The 20,507-nt window shown below is 39.0% G+C and overlaps 1 protein-coding gene across 1 annotated transcript in view; it reads right to left on the reverse strand.

The window, feature by feature from the left end:
- The window catches only part of LOC306800242 (myosin-IIIa-like), a gene marked incomplete at its 3' end in the record, with an annotated part of 45,524 nt that extends 25,311 nt beyond the window's left edge, over nucleotides 1–20,213 (reverse strand). The window contains exons 1-3 of the mRNA XM_079302205.1: nucleotides 20,133–20,213; nucleotides 12,266–12,448; nucleotides 8,075–8,209 (exon numbers count right to left, since the gene is read on the reverse strand). Coding sequence (XP_079158331.1) covers nucleotides 8,075–8,209; nucleotides 12,266–12,433 — 303 coding nt within the window. The 5' untranslated portion in view covers nucleotides 12,434–12,448; nucleotides 20,133–20,213. The remainder of the gene's footprint in view (nucleotides 1–8,074; nucleotides 8,210–12,265; nucleotides 12,449–20,132) is intronic.
- Nucleotides 20,214–20,507: the final 294 nt, after the last annotated feature.

Below are 20,507 nucleotides of genomic sequence, written 5' to 3' on the forward strand. Positions count from 1 at the left end.
TTTATGTGTGTGTTTCTACATGAGGACAGTAATTTAGTCTAATTCACTGTAATTTAAATTACTGCAATAGAAATCGTCCCTATTGAGTTTGAAATCATGGCTGGGGAAGCACAGATCCAAACAATGGGGCTTGTCTAAAGCTGCTTTTACAAAAGAAAGGAAGCTGAAACCCACTCAGCCCTAAGGCAATTTGTCTCCTCATGGGAGTGTGTGGGACATAAAAGGAGCTACAGGACTCTGTAACTGTCACAGGACCATACAAGCAAGAATATTCTGAAAGACTTTCTTAAAGATAATTTTATGAGAACAAAATATGCTAAACTCAAAAGCCATTTTTTTCTTCTTTTTTTTTTTTTTCTTATTTTAATGAACTACTGGAATGATTAACTTGGAGAGACTAGATTGGACAGAATTGAAATTAAAGTGTTTTGTAAACCAATCTCTCCCTGCTCACTGTGTGTGTGTAAGACAGTTCCCTGCTTCCAGGGTTTGATTTCAGCAAAGTCAACAGCCTTCTGAACTGCAACAAATGCTGGCATTATTTCTGGAGTCCAGGAAACCTTTCATCACCACTGACACCTGTCTTGTTTCTGTACCTCCTGGCTCCTTGTTCCTTGCTATAGGACTTTTCTCCTTTAGTCAGTAGCATTCAGCCACCTCTGCCTGACAAAGAATGAGGAGACCCCTCTCCCTGCCACTGGAGGACCTTCAGTCATTCCTTTTATAAAGAGACCCAGCATGTAAACTAAAAGCAGCAAATTTGTACTGTCTATCTTGAATTTAAGTGCTTAACCCTCAGGTGTCAGAGAGCAAACCCTCCAGCAAAGAGCAAACCAGTCTTAGTCCATGCATCCTTCCAATGAATGATGCTATTTCCCATTACAGCTAAAGGAGGCCTGGTTATCTTAGATCTAATGAAAAATTACACAAATGTGGGGTTTAGTCTTTTGTTTTATTTTTGTTTTAACATCTTGGTAAATTGTGATCAAAAATAAAATGCACAGAAAGCAAGGTGACATTAAATATTAGAATGCGAGAGGCACATGTTACTGAATTAAATAGTGTGGTATGGTAAAACTATTTTCTGGCTTCTGCTTTACTGCATGGTGGTAAAAATTGTTAGAGGTCACTGAGAACCTTTTGCATGTGAGTATTCTCCAGCAAGGTGGGCTGTAACCAGTTGTTTAAAAGATGCAAACTGTGCAAACCACACTGTAATAAAAAATATTCATTATGCAAAGAACTTATGAGTATTTAGTTAAAGTTTAAAGCATAAAATTATAGTTGTAGCCACACATCTTCAGTCTTGAGAAAATAGGATATGATTCAAGAATGAAAATTTGCTATAATTGGGAAGCAAAGAGGGACACATTAGAAATGGAGAAATCAAGCCCAATTCAGGCATGTAATGGATCAAAACATTCAGTGTTGATCTGAATGGAGCAATTATAACCAGAGACATTTCTGAAAAATGACCTGTGTTAAGAAATATGAAAAAGCAATTTTCAATTGTTCAATTTTTCTGCTATATATGCCATTTGAAAATAGCTAATAATATTTAGGCAAATGACAGCTTCCTGCCCCTCACTTAGCCTTTTATGAAACTTAAATGGACTTGTTATTTTCCACTATAGTAATTTCCTGAAACATTACTGTTTTACAGGAAATATCACATAGCAGAAAAAGCTTTATATCTGTTTTCTTATTATAACTCATATTATATATTCAATTAAACAGCACAACTTACATTCAAAGCTTTTTTTGAACTCCATAAACTTACCTTTATTCCCACAAATGGAAACAAATCTACATATAGTAACTCCTGTATCTAACAAAAGCATACTGTAAACATGCCAAAGGAAAATCCCAAATAAATTATTAAACTGTCCATACTACAGGGTTCTCTATTTCATGCAAAAGAGAAGTAACTGATACAGTGATGTCTCTAGTTTATCTCAGGTAGGCTCATCTCTTTAAAAGCCAAAATGAGACTGTTGGGTCTTGCTGCAAGGTGCTCCCACAAATTCCTGTGGGGCTCACTCCAGCCAGTGCTCATTACTCAGAGAGGCCTCACAAAAAGAATCAAGTGACTGAATCTGCCAGTTATCAGGACTCTTCCACAGCACTGGAAATCTCAGCAAGAGAGAAGGGCAGAACTACTCTTCCTGCTCTGAGCTCTGCTTTTTTGTGCCCAGCCTGGTTGGGCATAAACAGCCCCTTGAAGGGGCTACCTGCCTGTGTCTGGAAAAGGAGCAGGGGATGGATTTGGCTCTGGCAGGGAGAGTGTGCTGTCACCCCCACATGGCCCACACAACAAGACCCTTCACAAGCCACTATTGCATAAATGTTACAGGACTCTGCCCTTTTAGATTGGGATATGGGAATGGGGTGAAAGCATCACAAGCTAGGTCAAGGAAGATTATTTAGACGAACAGATTTAAAAAAAAAATTGATCTGTTTACCCAGCATACAGAAGTTATCAGTCTTCCTATAGAGCTTAGAAAATAAAAAAAATGTGTCAAAATTAAATGAGTAAATATATTGTCATCTACTGCAGAAACTGAGATGATTGTAAAAGTCAAAGACTCTGTCATGGTTAGTTTGGATTTGTTTTGGTTCACTGGATTTTTTCAGGGAGGATGGGGAGCAGGGTGGTATTTGGTTTTTTTATCTTTTCCCATCCTCTCAGCAACTGGACTTGCTGAGATTGTTACTTCTTTACATGAACGAACTCCACAGATAGCACATTGTATAACAAAGCAGGATTTTTGTTGTTTAAATAAGAAAGATGCACTTCTCGAATTTCATGCAATGTTTAAAAGGCAACATGAACAGAAACTCTTTCACATGCAGTAGGTCAGTGAAAGATCCAAGACTATTAACCGCACAAAATGTGGGCATTAATTATACTTATTTTCCTCTGACATACATGTAAATTGTGCTGTCACTGTTCATTTATGCATCTGTGAGAAAAGTTTATAAATATTCCATGAACTCTAAGGCTCTTTTTGTGACCACAGTTAGATTTGCAAGCATCTGGAAGCATCTGATTTGCTAAATTTCTCTCTCCAAAGAGCAGATACAACAGTGCAACAGCACAGCAGACTCACTCCAGGCCAGATGCAGCAGTGTACATGAATTGTTCAGTATTCTTAATTTTACATAGGAGCTCTTGCAACACCTTCTTCTCTTGGCTTTAGTGAGTACTTATGCCTAACCAGGCATCTCTAACCATGCATTATTCCTTGGAACCCTCACATGGCTGCCCTTTCTCAATCACATCAAAATGAGCTGGATGCTTTCACTGTCAAAGCCCACAGCAGTTCTAACACCAATTCTCATGCAACATATCCTTGATCAGCTCATAGTGCTAGCATCCATTGCTGGGTATCTGTAGGCATAACATGTTTTCCATTCAGGTTTGAAGGAGCAGCTAAAACAAACCAGAAAACCATTGCACCATCTTCCTTCGAATCCCCCTTAATAACTCCTCTGCTACAGCGGTGACAAATGCTTACTGTTAACTGGGATCCCAACTGACTTCTGTTATCCATCAGTTCTCCTTTGCAAAAGTCATTTGTTCTACTGGCTTAAATCTTCAAAGAAACCTCTCTGCAATGAAGAGTCACTTTTCTGGCAGGATTGATAATCTACACATTGCACTGGGTTCTCCATCTCTAGACAAACTCAAGAATGATAGTTCTTCTAAAGGATCTCCATAAAACCAGAAAGGAGTTCTATCAGGGATCTCAGTTATAAATCTCATTTAATTTGAACACCTCACCAAAGGCAGCTGCCCTTGTGATTGATAACTGGGCAGGAGCTGCACTGGTGGGCTACTCTGCACCCACAACACAGCAATAGTCTGTTGACAGCTCTTACCTTGCTACATTTTGGCAAGCCACTGGAAGTAAACTAGTAGTAATGGACCAACAACAACCTGGTATAGCAGGCTGGCAGTTTGACATACTGGCATTTTATTCCTTTTTTCCTTATGGTGCTACCTTTACAGTTGCTATAATATCCACACTCTGGTTAAACATGGGTTTTCTGTTTACGTCTATGTTGGCAGAGAGAGTGGAAGGTGAACTGCACTAGTTTTCTGTGTCCTAGTTTAACTCAAACTCCTGAGAGCTTCTACTTACTGGGTTTAAGATTTTTTCTTCTTTCTGAAAAAGAAACCCCATCATAAATAAAAGTAGCCCAATGACTTAAAAAGATAATTTATACATTCGTACATTCCACTTTTTTCCTCTTAATACTTACTTTAAATGATCAAAGGTAAGTAAGAAAACTGAATCACTTCAGGCAAATTTTAAAACAGCAAACATAGCTGCCAACTGAATTGCAATGATCCATCATGACAGTATTTCTGTAATTCTTTTGAGTTATCACTCAAAACCATCAACCTGGTTAGCAGGTTCAATTAACATCACAAAAAATATTTAGAAGATGAAACTCAAGGTATAGCACTTTGCCTGCAAAAATCCAGAATTACACAAAGTATCAAATTATTTAATGATTTTCCCATGTTAAAATGTTGAGAGAAAGAGAAAGGCAAAAATGACATCTCTTCAGATAAGCAGATTCCATGCACAAGCTACTCGACACACCCATTTGATTTCTCTGGTGAAGATTACACTAGATAAAGAGAAGGTTCTACATGAGAACAAAAATGAATCAGGTTCACCCAAGTCTGGACTGTGCATAACTAGTATCTGTATAAATTGCATCAACTACTCTGCAGGTACTTTTTAACAACAGAGTTGGTCAGAAAATAGAGCCTGAAATCAACTGTAAACTGTAACATATTCCTCCATCTCAAATGAGCTGGAGTCTAAATTTCTTCACACTGAAATATAATTAGATTTAGAAACATTTTCACAGTGTTGAAAACACTACATTCTACTATGTGGAATATTATACAATTAAAAATCAGCATATAATAATGATGCAAAAATTCAACTTGTATGCTCGTAGGGGGAGATTGTAGAGCATGCTTGCATCATCATCAGGTTTAGTGTGTCCATAAATGGATACTAAATAGAATAGTCTGTATAAATATCTGTAAAACAGCAATCATAGTTGCTGGAAAATATGAGGGAAATGGACTGCAAAAACTGGACAACAGATTCTTCCTAAATATCATCTTCTAGTGCCACCACAGTACACAGAAAGTTGAGCTACATGGACCATTGGCATAACTCAGCAGGACACTGCAAATGTTCCTGAAATGTTCATGTACACACTTTGGGGGGGAAAAAAACCCCAAACATCTAAAAAGAATATTTGTCAATCTTCTTGACATTCAGTGAAAGTGAAAAGGATGTACTTCTGTACCACTTCTTGGCAATTCCCTCTTCCTCTCCAGAAATGAGAGGTTTCTACAACACACTTTGATATTACAAATCTGTATTTTTGGGCGGAAAGTCATTCCTTCCAAAATTTTTCCCCTAACAAGATAAATTTTAACCCATTAAATAAGTTTTTCTTATTGTAAAAATAATGCATGTTCTATTTCCTAAAAAAATATATTGATGACTATAAAATACACTGGCGTAGTGATGTGATTCACAAACCCAAATTCATCTCAAATGGGATATGCATAACTTTGCACCTTGTGAAAATGGACTGAGATGCTTCTTAAAGTTCAAACTGATCTCTGTAGGAGGTAAACTACAGAAATATGTTGCATTATGATTCTGGTTTACAGCACCAAGTAAAAGCTGTGTAATACCTACCAGCTACCTGGCTTTGGCTTTACAGCCTTCATTTTTTTTAACCTAGGCTGTTCTTTGCACCAGACAAGGTCTGTGCCATTTGCTCTCCCCATCTGTCCTGGAACTACATGCTCAGCTGTAGGGGCCTGATACAATTCCTCTCTGCTCCATCTTCCATCAGATGATTTCCAACTATCTCAGATATTTTCTCTTCTGAACTAACATTCAGAGCAGAAAGAAACAGGCTACAGCAAACTCTGCCTCAGCTGTGTCATCATGCTGCTGTCTGCTGACATCAAACTGCTGATTCATCCCAAATATGGGATTTCTTTCCAACACAGACTCAGTAGGACAGTTCCTCCTGCCTATCTCTCTGGACACACAGAGCAAAGCTTAATGCACCTGGCAGGAATCCTTCCTCCTGCAACATTCTGAATTATAAACATGATTAGAACAACCAAGGAGGAGCAGATGTTCAGCTTATCTGAGTGCAGCCTACAGAGAGAAAGGAATTTCTGAACTGAGAGTCAAGAGCACCATCATTCTGTACAGATGTTTTCTTGTTTCACTTTCATTTCCATAGATAGTTTTCTTAAAAGTACATTGCATGGGACACATCTCAAAAAGCTGAAGATTTTTTTCCTCTAGGAAAAAAAACCCCAAACCTAAACATCTAAATATATGAATTCAAATACTCTAGTGAATAAATTTGTTGGTAATCTGCAGTGGTGATTCTAAAAGCATTACCAAATGCTGAGTTTTACCATGTATCACAACCCATTCCTAGTGGAATTTGAGAAACTTTCTCTCCAAATCATCCTGCCCATGGATCCCATCAAAAGACACAAAATGGAGATGATGAAAATATAATAATTCTTATAAACTGCAGGACACCTTAATAGCTGCTGTGAAAAGCAAACTGAAACAGCCCTGTAAAGCTGCATACAAGCTGATTAAAAGGTGCCACTTGAACAGAGAAATCTAGTTGATGACAGTTTTCTTTCACACACACTATTATTAATAGCAAAGCTTCATCAAAGCCAACACTGAAATTTATTTTCCTACTTATGCATATCTACACACACCAGCTGAAATCCACTGCATTCATAGATCTACATGTGCAGTGACAGAAAGCATTCAAGACTGTTTCCACACACTCCATACTTGCACATGTACAGCATGGCATAAAAAGAGGACATATAAAACATACTCCACACATGTGCTCATGATTTTCACATAAAGAACATCATTCCATGTGAAATATAAAAGTTCAAATATAAACAGTTTCTTTCCAGTTTCCTTCCAATCTGTTTCAGCCTGGCTGATTGGCATCCATCCTTTACAGGCCAGAAGTTTCAGAGATGGGAGTTTACAATGCCCAGCAGACACAATAAAAGTTGAATTTTCCAAGATGCTCACTCACAAATACCTGATACCTTTTGATGTCAGTCTAATTTAATAATTTGTTATGATTTACCATGCAAACCATTTGTAAAAACATCTTCCAATGGAACACTTAAGAATTTGGAATTGATTTTTCTAGAACTTATGCATTACTGATAGCTTGTTTCTAGAATTTGATACCATTGTTTCATTGAGATATTTGGTAGGAGAATTGTATTCACTTAGCTGACAAATCATAAAATACAACCAATTCTTCAATCTCAACCTTATAAAACCCTGATCAGATTCTTAGGAAAAGCACACTATTCCTGTCAGAGATATTCTTCATTTTCCTCTGGATACAAGAGGAAGTATTTACAGACCAGACTGAATCTGTAGAAACTGTAATGATCAAGCTCTTTGCTCACAGATTACTCAGAACTAAAGATAAACACACCTTGATCTGACCATAATTTGAGGAAATCCTGATGCTGTCGATAGCATTTGGGCAGTAGCTGCTTTTCTTGGCTGATTTATCTATTTGAGCATTTATGTCCCACAGAAAAAGAGGAATTCAGTTATATATAAATTCTATCATTTCATTTGGAAAAAAATCACCATACTGTGTCCTTTAACTGTCATATGTTAATGATATTTAAAGAAATGTTACTACAAGAAGATTCCCATGGCAAGCCTTTCATCAAAGCAAGATTTTAGGTAGCAAATCCTATGAGTTTATTAGAATTTATATCCTAATTCTGAAGGCACAGGACTATCAGTGTAATATCAATATAAGAACACTAAACAATTTAACCAGAACAGTAAAAAGACTAAACAACAGCATTTATCACTTTGCATGCAACCACACTTAAAAAAGAATTACACAAATGACTTGCATTTCATTCATTGAGTTTAAACTCAACAAGGGAACACCAGCTGGAATAAACCTCCTGTTTTTCTGTTTTCTTTACCTCAAGAACTAGCCAAAGCTGGTCTCCATTTTTCACATCTTTCTTATAGTACATGCCGTAGAACTTGACTACATTGGGATGATCAGAGAGAGCTTTCAAAATGTTGTACTCAGCTTCAATTTCTTCATCAATATCCTAGTGTCACAAATAAGAAATACACAGCAATTAACAAATAAATAATGATAGCCATTAAAAAAAACCCACAAAGTATTTTCTGTAAATTCAAATGTAGTTTGAAGTGATAGAAAGGGAAAAAACCAAACAGAACATGAATATACCATTTAGAGAACTAAAAAGCCCGGTTCTTTTTAGTGAATACAAACCAGTTATTTTTTAAAATTTTATTTTGTTTTTATAAATTTTGACTAATGAACATATAGGGTATGACAAAGCAACAGGATGAGAGGCAATGGGCAGAAACTGATGCAAAGGCAGTTCTACCTGAATATGAGAAATGTGGCCACAGCTAAATCTCATTCATTTCCCATCCCATTTTCTAGAGTTATCTGGGAATTCTTCTCATTTTCTACTGTCATAGAAGCTGGGGACATCCAAGGTCTCTCTGGGTTCTGCTACTGAACTATAATAATCATGGCTTTTTGTCACACTCTAATTACAGACCTTAGGTTTCTCAGACAGTGAGGGAAATCCTTTTGGAGGTGAGATATGAGGACTAGTTTTGCCAACAGATGCACTGGGAGCTGTGCAAATCCCTTGAGACCAAACATGGATGCAGGCATTGGCAGGCTTTAGCAGGCATTGAATGACTCAGGTAAACCTTTCCCACCTGTGCACTGGAACTGCTCATTGGGGGATGATGATTACACTGCATTTGAGTCATGCTGACAAAATATTCAATCCCTCCTGACAACAGATAAAGGCAAAATATCTGCAGCCATTTTCCCCTCATTGTTTAGATCTCAAAAAAAACATGTTAACATTCTTGTTTCAGTTTTAAAACTTTTTAAATACAATTTGTTCTTTACAACTACACAAAAAGAAGTGAAAAATCCATTCTAGAAGGCTCCCTTATGAACTGCACTTTCCATATGAATGGATTTCCTATCAGTGAAAAGCATCTACTCTGTGCCAAAAACCTGTCTCAGCAAAGCCAAATAGAAGTGACCATGGCAGAGGATGGGCATGTTTTGCATTTCTACTGAATGATGCTCTTTCTCATTATGCTCAACACACCTGCCCCAAGAGCACTTCGCTCACTTTTTCTTATACAGGTCTCTCCAACATCCTATTCAAGCTCCTCACACAAGCCTTTTGTCTCAAGACCAGCTTGACTGGTCTCCAAGACTTTCCTCTGTCACCACTATCTTCATGAATCAGGCCATTAAACTTTCATATTAAGATTACCAAGATAAGTCTTATCACAAGAAAGGATTTTAGAGATCTTGTTATTGGAACAGCTGAAAAAAACCCAGGAATTTTCCTCTCCCTAACAATGGAGGAACTCACTCCAAGTAATTTTCCCATAAGTACAACAGAGAACACAGAAAAAAATACAAATACAAAAAATACAAGGAAGGAAGAAAGAACCAAAATACTGAAGGTGGCAGAGAATGGAAAGAGAAAGAGTGAAAAAGGAATGAAGACAGAAAACACATCTGGCAAAAATAAAAGAAAGAAAAAAAATACAGTCAAAAGCCAAGAAACTAAAAACAAAGCATACAATAGTTTTGACTGCCTTGGGGAAATTGGAAGAGAATTAGCCTACTGTCCTACTGTGAATTAATAGAGGTTTCTGTCTCCTGAGGGGTACTCAGATTCTATGAGATTTTTACAATTCTAAGAAAAAATTATATGAATAGGATATTCATTCTGTGCCTATTACAAAGAAAAATATTTGTCAGTATTTCATGAAGGAAAGAATTTTGAAATATATGGTTAAATTTAGCATATTTAGCTTCATAAAAGAACTGAATTAGAAATGGCAGACTAAAAATTTTCATCCTATCTATGGGATAATTTGGCTAAAAATTCTAAAGTACAGTGGTATTTACTGATAGAGCTGAGGACAAGACTAAGCCTTCTAAGTTCCATCGTCATATTGTCTCATTTTAATACCTTTGCTTTCCTGTTTCAGTTTCAAAAAGCTGAGCTGTTATGCTGCAAAAAGAGTCTGTGCTCTAAATGATTAAACCTTAAATGCTTATTTTAGTCATATCACCCATGATAATGTAAGTTCCCAGTTTAATTTTGAAATACCAGTTAAACCAAACCACATTTCTTCTGCTTTGTTTCCAGTCTACCACTCAAGAGGCACAATTCTGAAATGATCTCCAAAGAAAAAGAATTGTAAAATGTAAAGAAGAAAATACATAAAGTATCTTTTTCTTCATTGCAATGGCTCCCTCTGCAGCCATTAATAATATTTTCAGTTTAAATAGAGAACTCATTTATCGCTTTCATTTTATTTCCAATACAGGATTGTCACTTTAGCAGTAACATGGAGGTACAGCAGGTACTCCAGACACCCTGTAAACAGAAAAAGGCAAAGAAGAATAGTGTTCTTAGAATAAAAAGGGTAAAACATTTAGTTAAGAGTTGAGTCTTGGAAGAGTGATGTTGACTGCACTACTGCCATTTTTTCATTAAAATAAGGAACTTGTTTTCATCAGTTATACATTTGCCCATCTTCAATTTCTTATATTGCATCTTTATCCGTTCTATTTCTTATGTCTCCTTTACATTCTATTCCTTTTTCCTATTAATCTATTTCTCTTTCCTCCAGCAGCAGCTTTACTATTTCTTTTTTCTTCCTATCATGATCCTTTAATCTTTGTCTGCAACCTCCAAAGTGTAGAGAACATTAAAAGTTTCACTGATTCCTTCAGCAATTCCTGCCATTGCCAGCTGCCACTTAAGAATCACTCCTGAAAACTTCTGAAGCATAGGAAAGCAAAAGCATTTCCTGCCAAAGAGGCATTTAGATGAACACCAATGGCAAGGAAGTCATGCCTATTTATTGTAAGTACAAGAACCTTATTTACAGAATACAACAGAGTCAGAAATAGTTTCCAGTACATTCAAACCCATTAAGATGCTTATTGCTTGGCAAGTTATGTTTAATTGGAAGAGGTTGTCATACTGAATTGAGATGAGCACCCTTTTGTTGCTTTGAAAGCATGCTGAAATATAAAACAGATCAGCAAGAAACACAGCAAAGATAATGGAAGACACTACGTTTCTACCAACATATTTCATAGACTTTTGTGTCTAAGGGACCATAATCTGGCACTGTGATGTGCAGAGGTAGAAGAGCCCTGTGTGGCTGTGCAGCTCCAGATCTGTAGGGTCTACACAGCACAGCATGCTCATCCAGGAATGGAAGTGCCATGGAAGCCCATACCTCACAAATCTTTACTGGGAGGGCAGAAGATGAACTTAAAAGGGCCTCTGAAATAGGAACAACTGCTTTCCCACGTTTTGCTCTCCAGAAAAGCCCCAGGTACAGCACCACTGAAGTCAGTAGGGTGTGCCTTTAGAAACCAGACTAGTGCTCTCCCTTACTCTGAGCATTAATCTTCCACCAACAAATGTCAGTTATTGAGAACAAAACCATGCTCTACAACTTCATATTTCCACCTCCCAGTTGCCTGGTGCTTTGTGTGTAGAGCTAATCCCTTTGCATTCTCCATTTGAAAAGATGGATTCCTCTGTGAGACCTACATATTTTGGAACATTCAGAAAACACAGAATGAACAATAACAATAGAGTATGTTATTTTATATCTGAAGTATCATTCACAGCATGTAACTCAGCTACAAGAGTGTACTCATATGCTTGAAGGTACTGCTAAAGTACTTAGAAATATATAACTTCCTGACTGGCCTGTATGTCAAAAACTTAAAAAAAGGAAAGGGAACGACAGTAAAAATAGAATAAACTAGGACATCTAGTACTGGAAAGGAAAATAATCAGCTCTGCTTCTGAAAACAAGAGAAAAGGGGTAACAAAGTAAAAGTAACAAAATTTATTTCTGACTTTTACCATAAGCAACCACTTCCAAAATCACTTATGATAAGAAAAATGCATTGATACCTAGCTTGATATGGAGCAAGCTGAAATAGTTTATTTCACTGTCACTTCTCATATAAATTATATACAAATTATATACAAAGATTAAGAGAAAAAAGACTACATAAACTCACAATTTACCAAGTAATTTAAGTAACTTACATGAACAGGATCCAAAATTTTGACTGCTGCTTTGCTGCCATTTTTCTTATTCAACACCTTGAAAACTTTTCCATAAGTTCCTTTGCCAATAGTCTCAATTATTTCCCAGGTATCTGAAGGATCAGGAAAGCTATCAAATATTATTGTTTTCCCAGTCAACGGAAGCATCTCAAATGATGGCTCCTAGGAAAAAGAAATGTTCACTCAACAAACAGTTAATAGCAATTTGCTTCCTAGGAATGGAAAGAGAAATACACATTCCAGCCTCAAACACTAGAAATGTTTTTGCATACAGTGTGCAGGCACAGAAAGCATAATGAACAAGAACTGCAGCACTTGAATTTCCCTTCATTTGATATTGTGTAGATTGCACAATATCAGATAAAGGTATGTGCAGTTAACTCAGTATCAGATGAAGGGAATTTCAAATGATAATTAAAATCAAATTCAAGTTTGAGAGAAGCCAGTGGAAGCTTTCCCATGCACTTCAATGAATATATATTGTCACTCTGGGATCTTTCAAGGGACAGGGGAATGAGAGTCAAGTTCATAAAATCCCAAAGACTTTACATCCATTACTAAGAATTAGGCAAGAAGTGGAAAGAAACCCACACAAAAAAAATGTTAAATAGTAGCCTTAGGTTTATTCAAACTCTTCTTTCAGCAAACAATTGTTTTTACAGGCCTATTCTTAGGATTTGAATTATGATAGATCTCAAAAGGGCAAGCAAATCAAAGTGACAGATCTCACAATGCCATGATCGTCTGACAGTCAAGCACTCTCAGTCATTGAAAACACACTTACCAAGGTACATCCTTTAACAACTGGTTTACATACCGTAAAAGAAACACCTTTTACAATGATTGAATTGTATCCACCACTGACCAGGCTACACCAACACCCTGGTCCATGACAGATACAATTCACCAGGAAACCCACAGCAGTCTGTTGTGTACTTGGTCCTGCAGCCAGTACTGACCCAGCTCCTTGATTCCAAATACTGTGGGAACTAAATGGCTCAATTTGACCTGATACAAAGAAATCCTATCACTATTGCAGGTTAAGGTCAAAGTAAAGATCAAGATCCAGAGACATACAGCTGTAATAAGTATATCCTCAGTTGTCCATTCCAGATTCAAAATTTGCTTCTTTCTGCTGCCCCAAGGGATTCACAAAAGCTCAGCTCAGCCAGGACACTGACTGTAGTCTCTTCCTAAGGCATCACCTTATGCCTAGTCTTTATTCATGCCTTGGGAACCTCACCACATTCAGGCAAAGCCCCAAAAAAGAACAAAAATGAGTCACAACTTTATTTTTCCTTGCCATTAAAGTAGTGCTCAAATATAATCATTCTGTTGGTCTTTTTTAATCACTTCATATATAAATGCTTTGTAATGAGCTTCTGCACTCTGCAGTAATTAGGGAACTACATGAAACAATAATTAAACTGGGGATGATAAAAGGATGAGGATTCATAATCTCAAACCCTTGCTTTGAGAGTTTCAATAATGATATAATTTCAAAATTTCTCTAAGCTTTAGTTTTTTAAATTGAGGCTATTTGTTTGAGATCTTACTGGATACTAAACCTGTAACTAGTGAATTTTCTTTTTATAAGAGGAAAATATAAAAAGGTATCAATGGTTGCCTTCATAAGAACTGAGGAACCCAAACCACACTGAAGCTTGTCTACATACAGGCTATTTTCTATAGAATATTTAATTTTCCATCAAAATCTAGAGCCTGCTATTACAAAAAAACACAGGAGCTTCTGACTTAAGCAGCAGGAGATACACAGTGCTGAAGAAAGGAAGATCTAATTCCTCCCTTTAAAGGATGAGCATTTCTGACACAGGAACTCAAAGAATAGCTTTGCATATTTAGACTGTGCCAGAGCCAAGCAGGGAACTCTGATACCTTGAATCTCCAAATAAGCAAAGGTCCATCCTGCTGCAAGGATGTTTAAAATGAAGCAGAACACTTTAAGAAGTAACATTCCAACCTGGTGCTTCAGACAGCCTCCCAGACTTCATTAATTCCCTACACATTGACAGAACGAAACTGAAATTCACCGACTCCCAGTATCAGTTGCTTATTTGTCTGCAGACTGGTACAATGAGAACTGTTAAAAGGAAACATGATCCTGCAGGTGCTATTTGGCTACCTGAGAAAAAGTGCTAGAGATACTGCCATGTGCTTCTGTTTTCCTTTGAAAATCACACCAGTTACACATCATCTGGTCTTGAGAAAAGTCATCACATACTTAAAAATATGCATTCAGTAGCTGTCATACTTAGTTCAATAATTTAAGAGTGCTATTCCAGAAAAAAATTATTCATCCTAGTTCTTTTTTTTTATTTATTTACAGCTTCAAAATCATAACTTGAGTAAATTATACTGAATACCATGTTTCCTCACTTTAACCAAGTTTAAGAACAAGTCCCTGCAGATAATTTTTTTAGTTTTGCCTTCTATTATTAAAAATATATTAAATAGAATGATTTCAAGTGTTCTATTCTGGATGATGGATAATGTGTTATTACATCTCAGTGAAGTTGTGAAAGCTGATAATGATTTAACCTCATATTTCAGCAATAAATTGGACTACTCCTGGAATATGTCTGGATGCCCAACCAATTGGACAATTTATCATACCATTAAAAATTTACTTAAAAGCCACCACAATTTAGAACTTGATCCAAACCTCTAAACTGGGACCTTTGAACAGCTATGAAAAAAAGAACTTTTCAAAATACTTCTGGTGTGTTCAGTACTCAGCTTCTGCTCTGATTTTGGCTAACCTGCTGGTGAGTCCTGATGGATGCTGGGCTCAGTGCCAGTAAGTCCAAGCAAGGGCACCAAGAGGTGGCCAGAAAGAGTTCAAAGTGACCATTGAGCACCATTATCACCAGCAAATCTCTGTCTCCTGTCATCTCTCCTGTTGCAGTTTCTCCAGAATCTGCTTACTTATAAAAAATGACCAAACCTCCAAGCTGGAAGGTATAAAATACTAGCTTTCTCAAAAAGCTTTATAAGCAAATCCAACAGGAGCTGGACTGCTGAGGCCTCCCTGCTGCTTGGTGTGATAAAGGGAACACCTGTACCCTGACAGAGAAGAAGGGATAAGTGGTCTCTTACCCCCAGATAAGTTTTATTTTGCTTGAGAATGTACAAATTAAGAGTTCTAGGTTATAAATTATGAAACCTTATGGCTTGAATGGTAAATAAATGAATTCATAGACTGACCTAGGCAAAAGGGGCTTGAGCCCCTCTTTGTTGTGTTTGTTACAGTTCTTAATGAGCTCATGAAACAAAGTTTAAATCAGAGTACATTGTCCTCTAAGTTTGAGAGATTCAAACAGACTGACACAGCAATTAAATTCAGGATATTCAAGGCAAGGAAAAAAAATAGATTTGGAGTTCCAAGAAAACAGGGTTTGGGGTTCTTTTGGTTGGTTGGTTGGTTGGTGTTTTTTTAATGGTGCCCATTATAAGAACAAACTGGGTGAGAATCCCTATGAGCCATTCCTATGGGACTTTTTGCTTCCCATCAAACATATGTGCCCTATACAGCAGACTTCAGGACAAATATTATAGACATCAAGAGATGCCCTGTTCAGCAGCTGTGCTGGCAGACCACATTCTCCATCATTTTCAATATCCAGTCAGTTTGGAGAGCTGTAGAACACAATATATCTCCTCTGGACTATCCTACTGCTGCCAAGGCAACTCAGTGAAGTACATTTATCACACCCAAAGCTTCAGACAAAAACCAATGGACCTGTGGAGGGCTTTAGTCAAAGTCACAGAGCATTAGAGATAACACAGTCATGTGGGAATAAACAATTGGTTTTGCTTCTGCCAGCTGGGTTGAAAGCACAATGAAGCCTAAATTTCACATAGAATATTATATGTTAATCCAATATTTTCACCACTGTTCCACACCACTTAATTGTGCAACCTTTTTATAAACCTTCCCCCCTCCATAGTTTCTGGATGGATCTTCATCTCACTTGAAAATATACTCATTTCCTCCATAAACAGCCAATAAAATGAGATCCCCTTGCCTCATGTCATTCATTTTCCTCCATACAGGCAGCCTACAGGATTAGCCAAGCAAAGTAGCATTTAACTACAATGAATGCAGCCTTTAGGCTCCCATCAGCATCTTGTCTCCTGGCTACCACAACTTTCTGATCTTGAAAACTGGACCCAGGACCTCATCAATTCAGTTCAAAACACACCTAATGAGGTTCTCATCTGTTTAGTTTGTGCACATCACTCTCTCCTTCATATTGCAAACATTATGTTTAACCAGACAGCTTCTGCACACATCCTACCCTGAATTGTGCCAGACATTCTTGCTGTATGTCACCTGGCAGATGCCAGGTGCCAAGAACACTGGCACACATGGTTTATCAGGTCTGTTACCTCTCTGAAGGTGACACAACACATCCCTTCAGATTGTGAAACTTCAGCCTCTTGCCTAATGGATGCCAGAAAAAGTAATCACTCTAACAAAACCAAAACAAACTAAAATAGACAGCTTACTATATCAAATAAAAAACTCCATCTCACCTCACTTTTTCACCCCCTTTATTGCTTTATTCAAGATCTAATTTGGAAGTTCTTTGGTCTGGCCCTGATCACAAGGCACAGTGGGGCCTTCAAATACTTAATGCAATGGCACAATCAAATCCCAAACCACATTTCTTCTTATTTCGTGAGTTATGCCACACTGACAAGTACTTAATAAAAAAGTTAAAGGCTGCCACATGGAATTCTCAAAACAAGTCAAAAAGCAGGAGGCTACAATATGCCCTTCATCGTACTAGCACCCAGCAAATTCTGGATAAATGTCCAAATAATTTGATTATTCAACTAAGAGCATGGACTACAGCTCAGATTCTCAGCTAGACCAATAATGATTCATTTAGGCAGTATATTATCTTAGCCATCATTCAAAAAGTAAGTTTTGCTCTGGAAATTCAAATATCACCCCCATTGAATTCTGGGGGAATATTTGGCCTCTGATTTCGATGGTGATGCAACCTATACCTGAATGGGAACTATATTTAAGTCTAAGCTCAGTGTGAGCAGATTATCTAGTTTAGCCATTAGTTAAAGACAAGTGTTTGGAGGTTTGCAGGCTGTGTTTTTTTTACTTCATTTTTCATAAGCTGAATGCATTAAGCATTATAATTTCACTCTAAAACAACAACAACAAATTTGCATAATTGCATAATTTTTGTTCTCTCCATATGTCTAGACGAATTATCCTCTTCAACTGCACATCAATTTGCTTACTACTTTCTACTCTATATAATCCCCATTGCTTTCAATTGTCCTTCCCTCTGCAAGAAGCCTTCCATAGGGAAAAAAGATCTCTTTAGTCCCAGCTATGGGAGATGAAGAATAAAAATCAACAACCTTCTCAGTCAGTCCATGTCTTTCATTGTTGTGTGCTTACATGAGTAAGAAAGACACAAGACATCAATATAGGTAGGCTTCACCTAAGCTGACATGTAAAATACACTTATTAGAACCTAAGTTACATGCTGTAATTCCATTTCAGTCAAAGCAAAAAAAAAAAAAAAAAAAAAAATTTATTCACTTCACCTGGTTAGCATTTATTTTAGCATAAAACAGCTTAATCTCCAGACACTGTTGATTCTACTGGCTGAGTTTCCATTGCCTACAACAGGAGCCCAGTTACACTGCCTCAGGTGCAGCCATGCTAAGTTATATTAATTCTATCTACTTAAATGCTGGAATAAAGAGTTTTAGCTTGACAACTCACACAATAAGAATCAGCTTCCATCCTACAGCCAGGAAAACTGCAAGCTAGCCACATCTCATCACCTGAAAGCTCTCAGGCAACTTGGACATTGTCTGATGATGTACAAACAAGGCAAGCATCATGCAATGACATTGCCAAGCAAACTCTGAACCCAACAACCAAACCCTAAATTAATGTAAATGAAGGAATAAATGGTTATGTAAAGCATTTGGAGGCAAGAAGTGGTGATCAGTTTAGGCAAGTACAACACATCTCCTGGGCACAATTCAAAATGCATACACCAATCTTAGGGCTGTTCACAGAAAAAACTGATCTGGTTTTGAGGCCACTTTTTAATGTTTACTCTCTGAAAGGCTAGGTAACTGCTTCTTCTGTTTTTAAAAACACTTTTTTTCTCTGGTGACTGTCATCCAGTGACAACTTTCCCAACAAAGCAAGACAGCTTTCAGAGACATTTGATGCCTCTGGACTCCTCGACCTTTGTAAAACTTCTGCACGCAGTGGAGAAGCAGTACTGTGTGGTATCAGTACCTGATCTCCTTCTATTGATAAATGCATATTGGGTGTCCACACTGACATTTCATCTGAGGATTATTATTCAGCTGATCTTGACATTTTGACTTGCTGCAGACTGAACTGGCCAGCCCTGCACATGGGAGGCTCCAGCTCTTCATTATCTGAATGTTCTCAGAGGGCACAGATGCAAGGGATCTACTTCAGTGCTAGGTTCCACCTTGGTTTCTATCCATTCCTTGCCATGCCCCACAACAGCCCAAGTCACTCAGGAGCTAAGGTTTACAGTTCTAAGGTAACTCCATTAGAGAGGATTTTTATAACAACAAGTTAAAGAATCAGCAAGGGCTGTAAGCATTCTAGTGGGCTACCCACTAGATTGCAATCCTTCAGAGTGTAAACATGCTAGTACAGAACCCAAACCTATTCTAAAGCCGATATTGAGTTATAGAAAGAGGGTATGAAAAGAGCGAGGAAACAAAATGCTAAATTTAATTACCGTTGTCAATTTTAAAAGCTCTGATGTTTTGAAAACAAATAATAGCTAAAGACTTTTGTGGCAATCGTCATCCAAAAGACAATATTTTTGCAAGGGCATTACAATCATGAAACAAGATTAATAGTGGAAGGGGGAACGGCTCATTATCAAATTGTATTTGGACTTTGTGCCACCAGAAGTAATGAACTGACATTAGCAATCCATGAACTGAATTATATCTACCTAATTTTGTGGCTCCCAGAATAGAGGCACTGCAAGTGATGAGAATAATTTTTCAATGACTAGACACTAGATCAATATATTAGCAAATAACTTGGCTTTCAAAGCTAAAGCATCACTTATCTTCCCTATTTTAACACAGTAAAACTTTATAAAGCCATAAAAACCAATACGGTGTGACCTCACTCTGTATTTCTCAGAACTTCTAACAACAGAAAAGTGGCAACTCAAAATTAATTTAGCCGCTGTATCAAGGAGCTTTGTGGGGGCTTGAAATTAAGGCGTTACAGTAACTTGATAGCAAGATAGGAAGGCGTTGCGGGCAAGAAGCAAAGCCGCGGGTGTGAGCGGGCAGCGGGCACGGCCAGGCAGGGTCACGCCGCAGCCCCGCGGGTCCCCAGCGCGCTGCCAGGCTCCGGGAGCGCCCGGCTGCTCGCCGCGGGCAGGGCAGCTCTGCCGACTACAAAAAAAAAAAAAAAAAAAAAAAAAAAAAAAAAAGGAAAAAAGGAAAAAGTGGAACCAAGCAGGATTCATCTGAACGAGAGACCGCAAGAGCCATTCCGCACATGCCGCGAGCTCCCGGCTCTGGCAGCCCCGGCCCATCCCCAGCCGAGCGCGCCCGTCCCGTCCCGCCCGGGGCTGCGGCGGGAGGCACCGGCCCGGCCCGGCCCGGCCCGCGCCACCCCCGGGGCCGGGCCACCATCCCGCGGGGCCGCCCCGAAGCCCCTCGGCGAGGCGTGGCCGCCGGGCAGCGCAGCTCCCTGGGGAGCCCCCGCTCCGGCAGCGGCGCCGGGACTCGCCCTGGTGCCCTGCCCGCCGCTCCCGCCGGGGATTACCCGCAGCGAAACCTCCGGTCCCCGCAGAGCCAGCCCCGCTGAGGGGGCAGGGGCCGCGCCACCTCCGGCACCGTCCCTCGGCTTCGCCCTCCTCCTCCTCCTCCTCCTGCTGCGGACGGCCCGGCCCGGCTCGGGCCCGCCCCGGGGTCAGCGGCGGATGAGCGCTTTGCCCCGCTAATCCCCCGCAGGCAAAGCCGGGAGGGCTCGGCCCGCCCCGGGCAGGGCGCGCCGGGGGCACAGCCGGGGCGGCCCGGGCTCCCTCCCGGCGGGACTGCGGCGGCGGCAGGGCCGGCCACGGGCACGGGGGATCCCGGGCCGGCCACGGGCACAGCCGGGTCACAGACCCGCACCCCGGTCCGCCCCGCGGGGATTACA

The sequence above is a fragment of the Erithacus rubecula genome, assembly GCF_903797595.1.
Source record: "Erithacus rubecula genome assembly, chromosome: 3".
In the NCBI taxonomy this organism is placed as follows: domain Eukaryota; kingdom Metazoa; phylum Chordata; class Aves; order Passeriformes; family Muscicapidae; genus Erithacus; species Erithacus rubecula.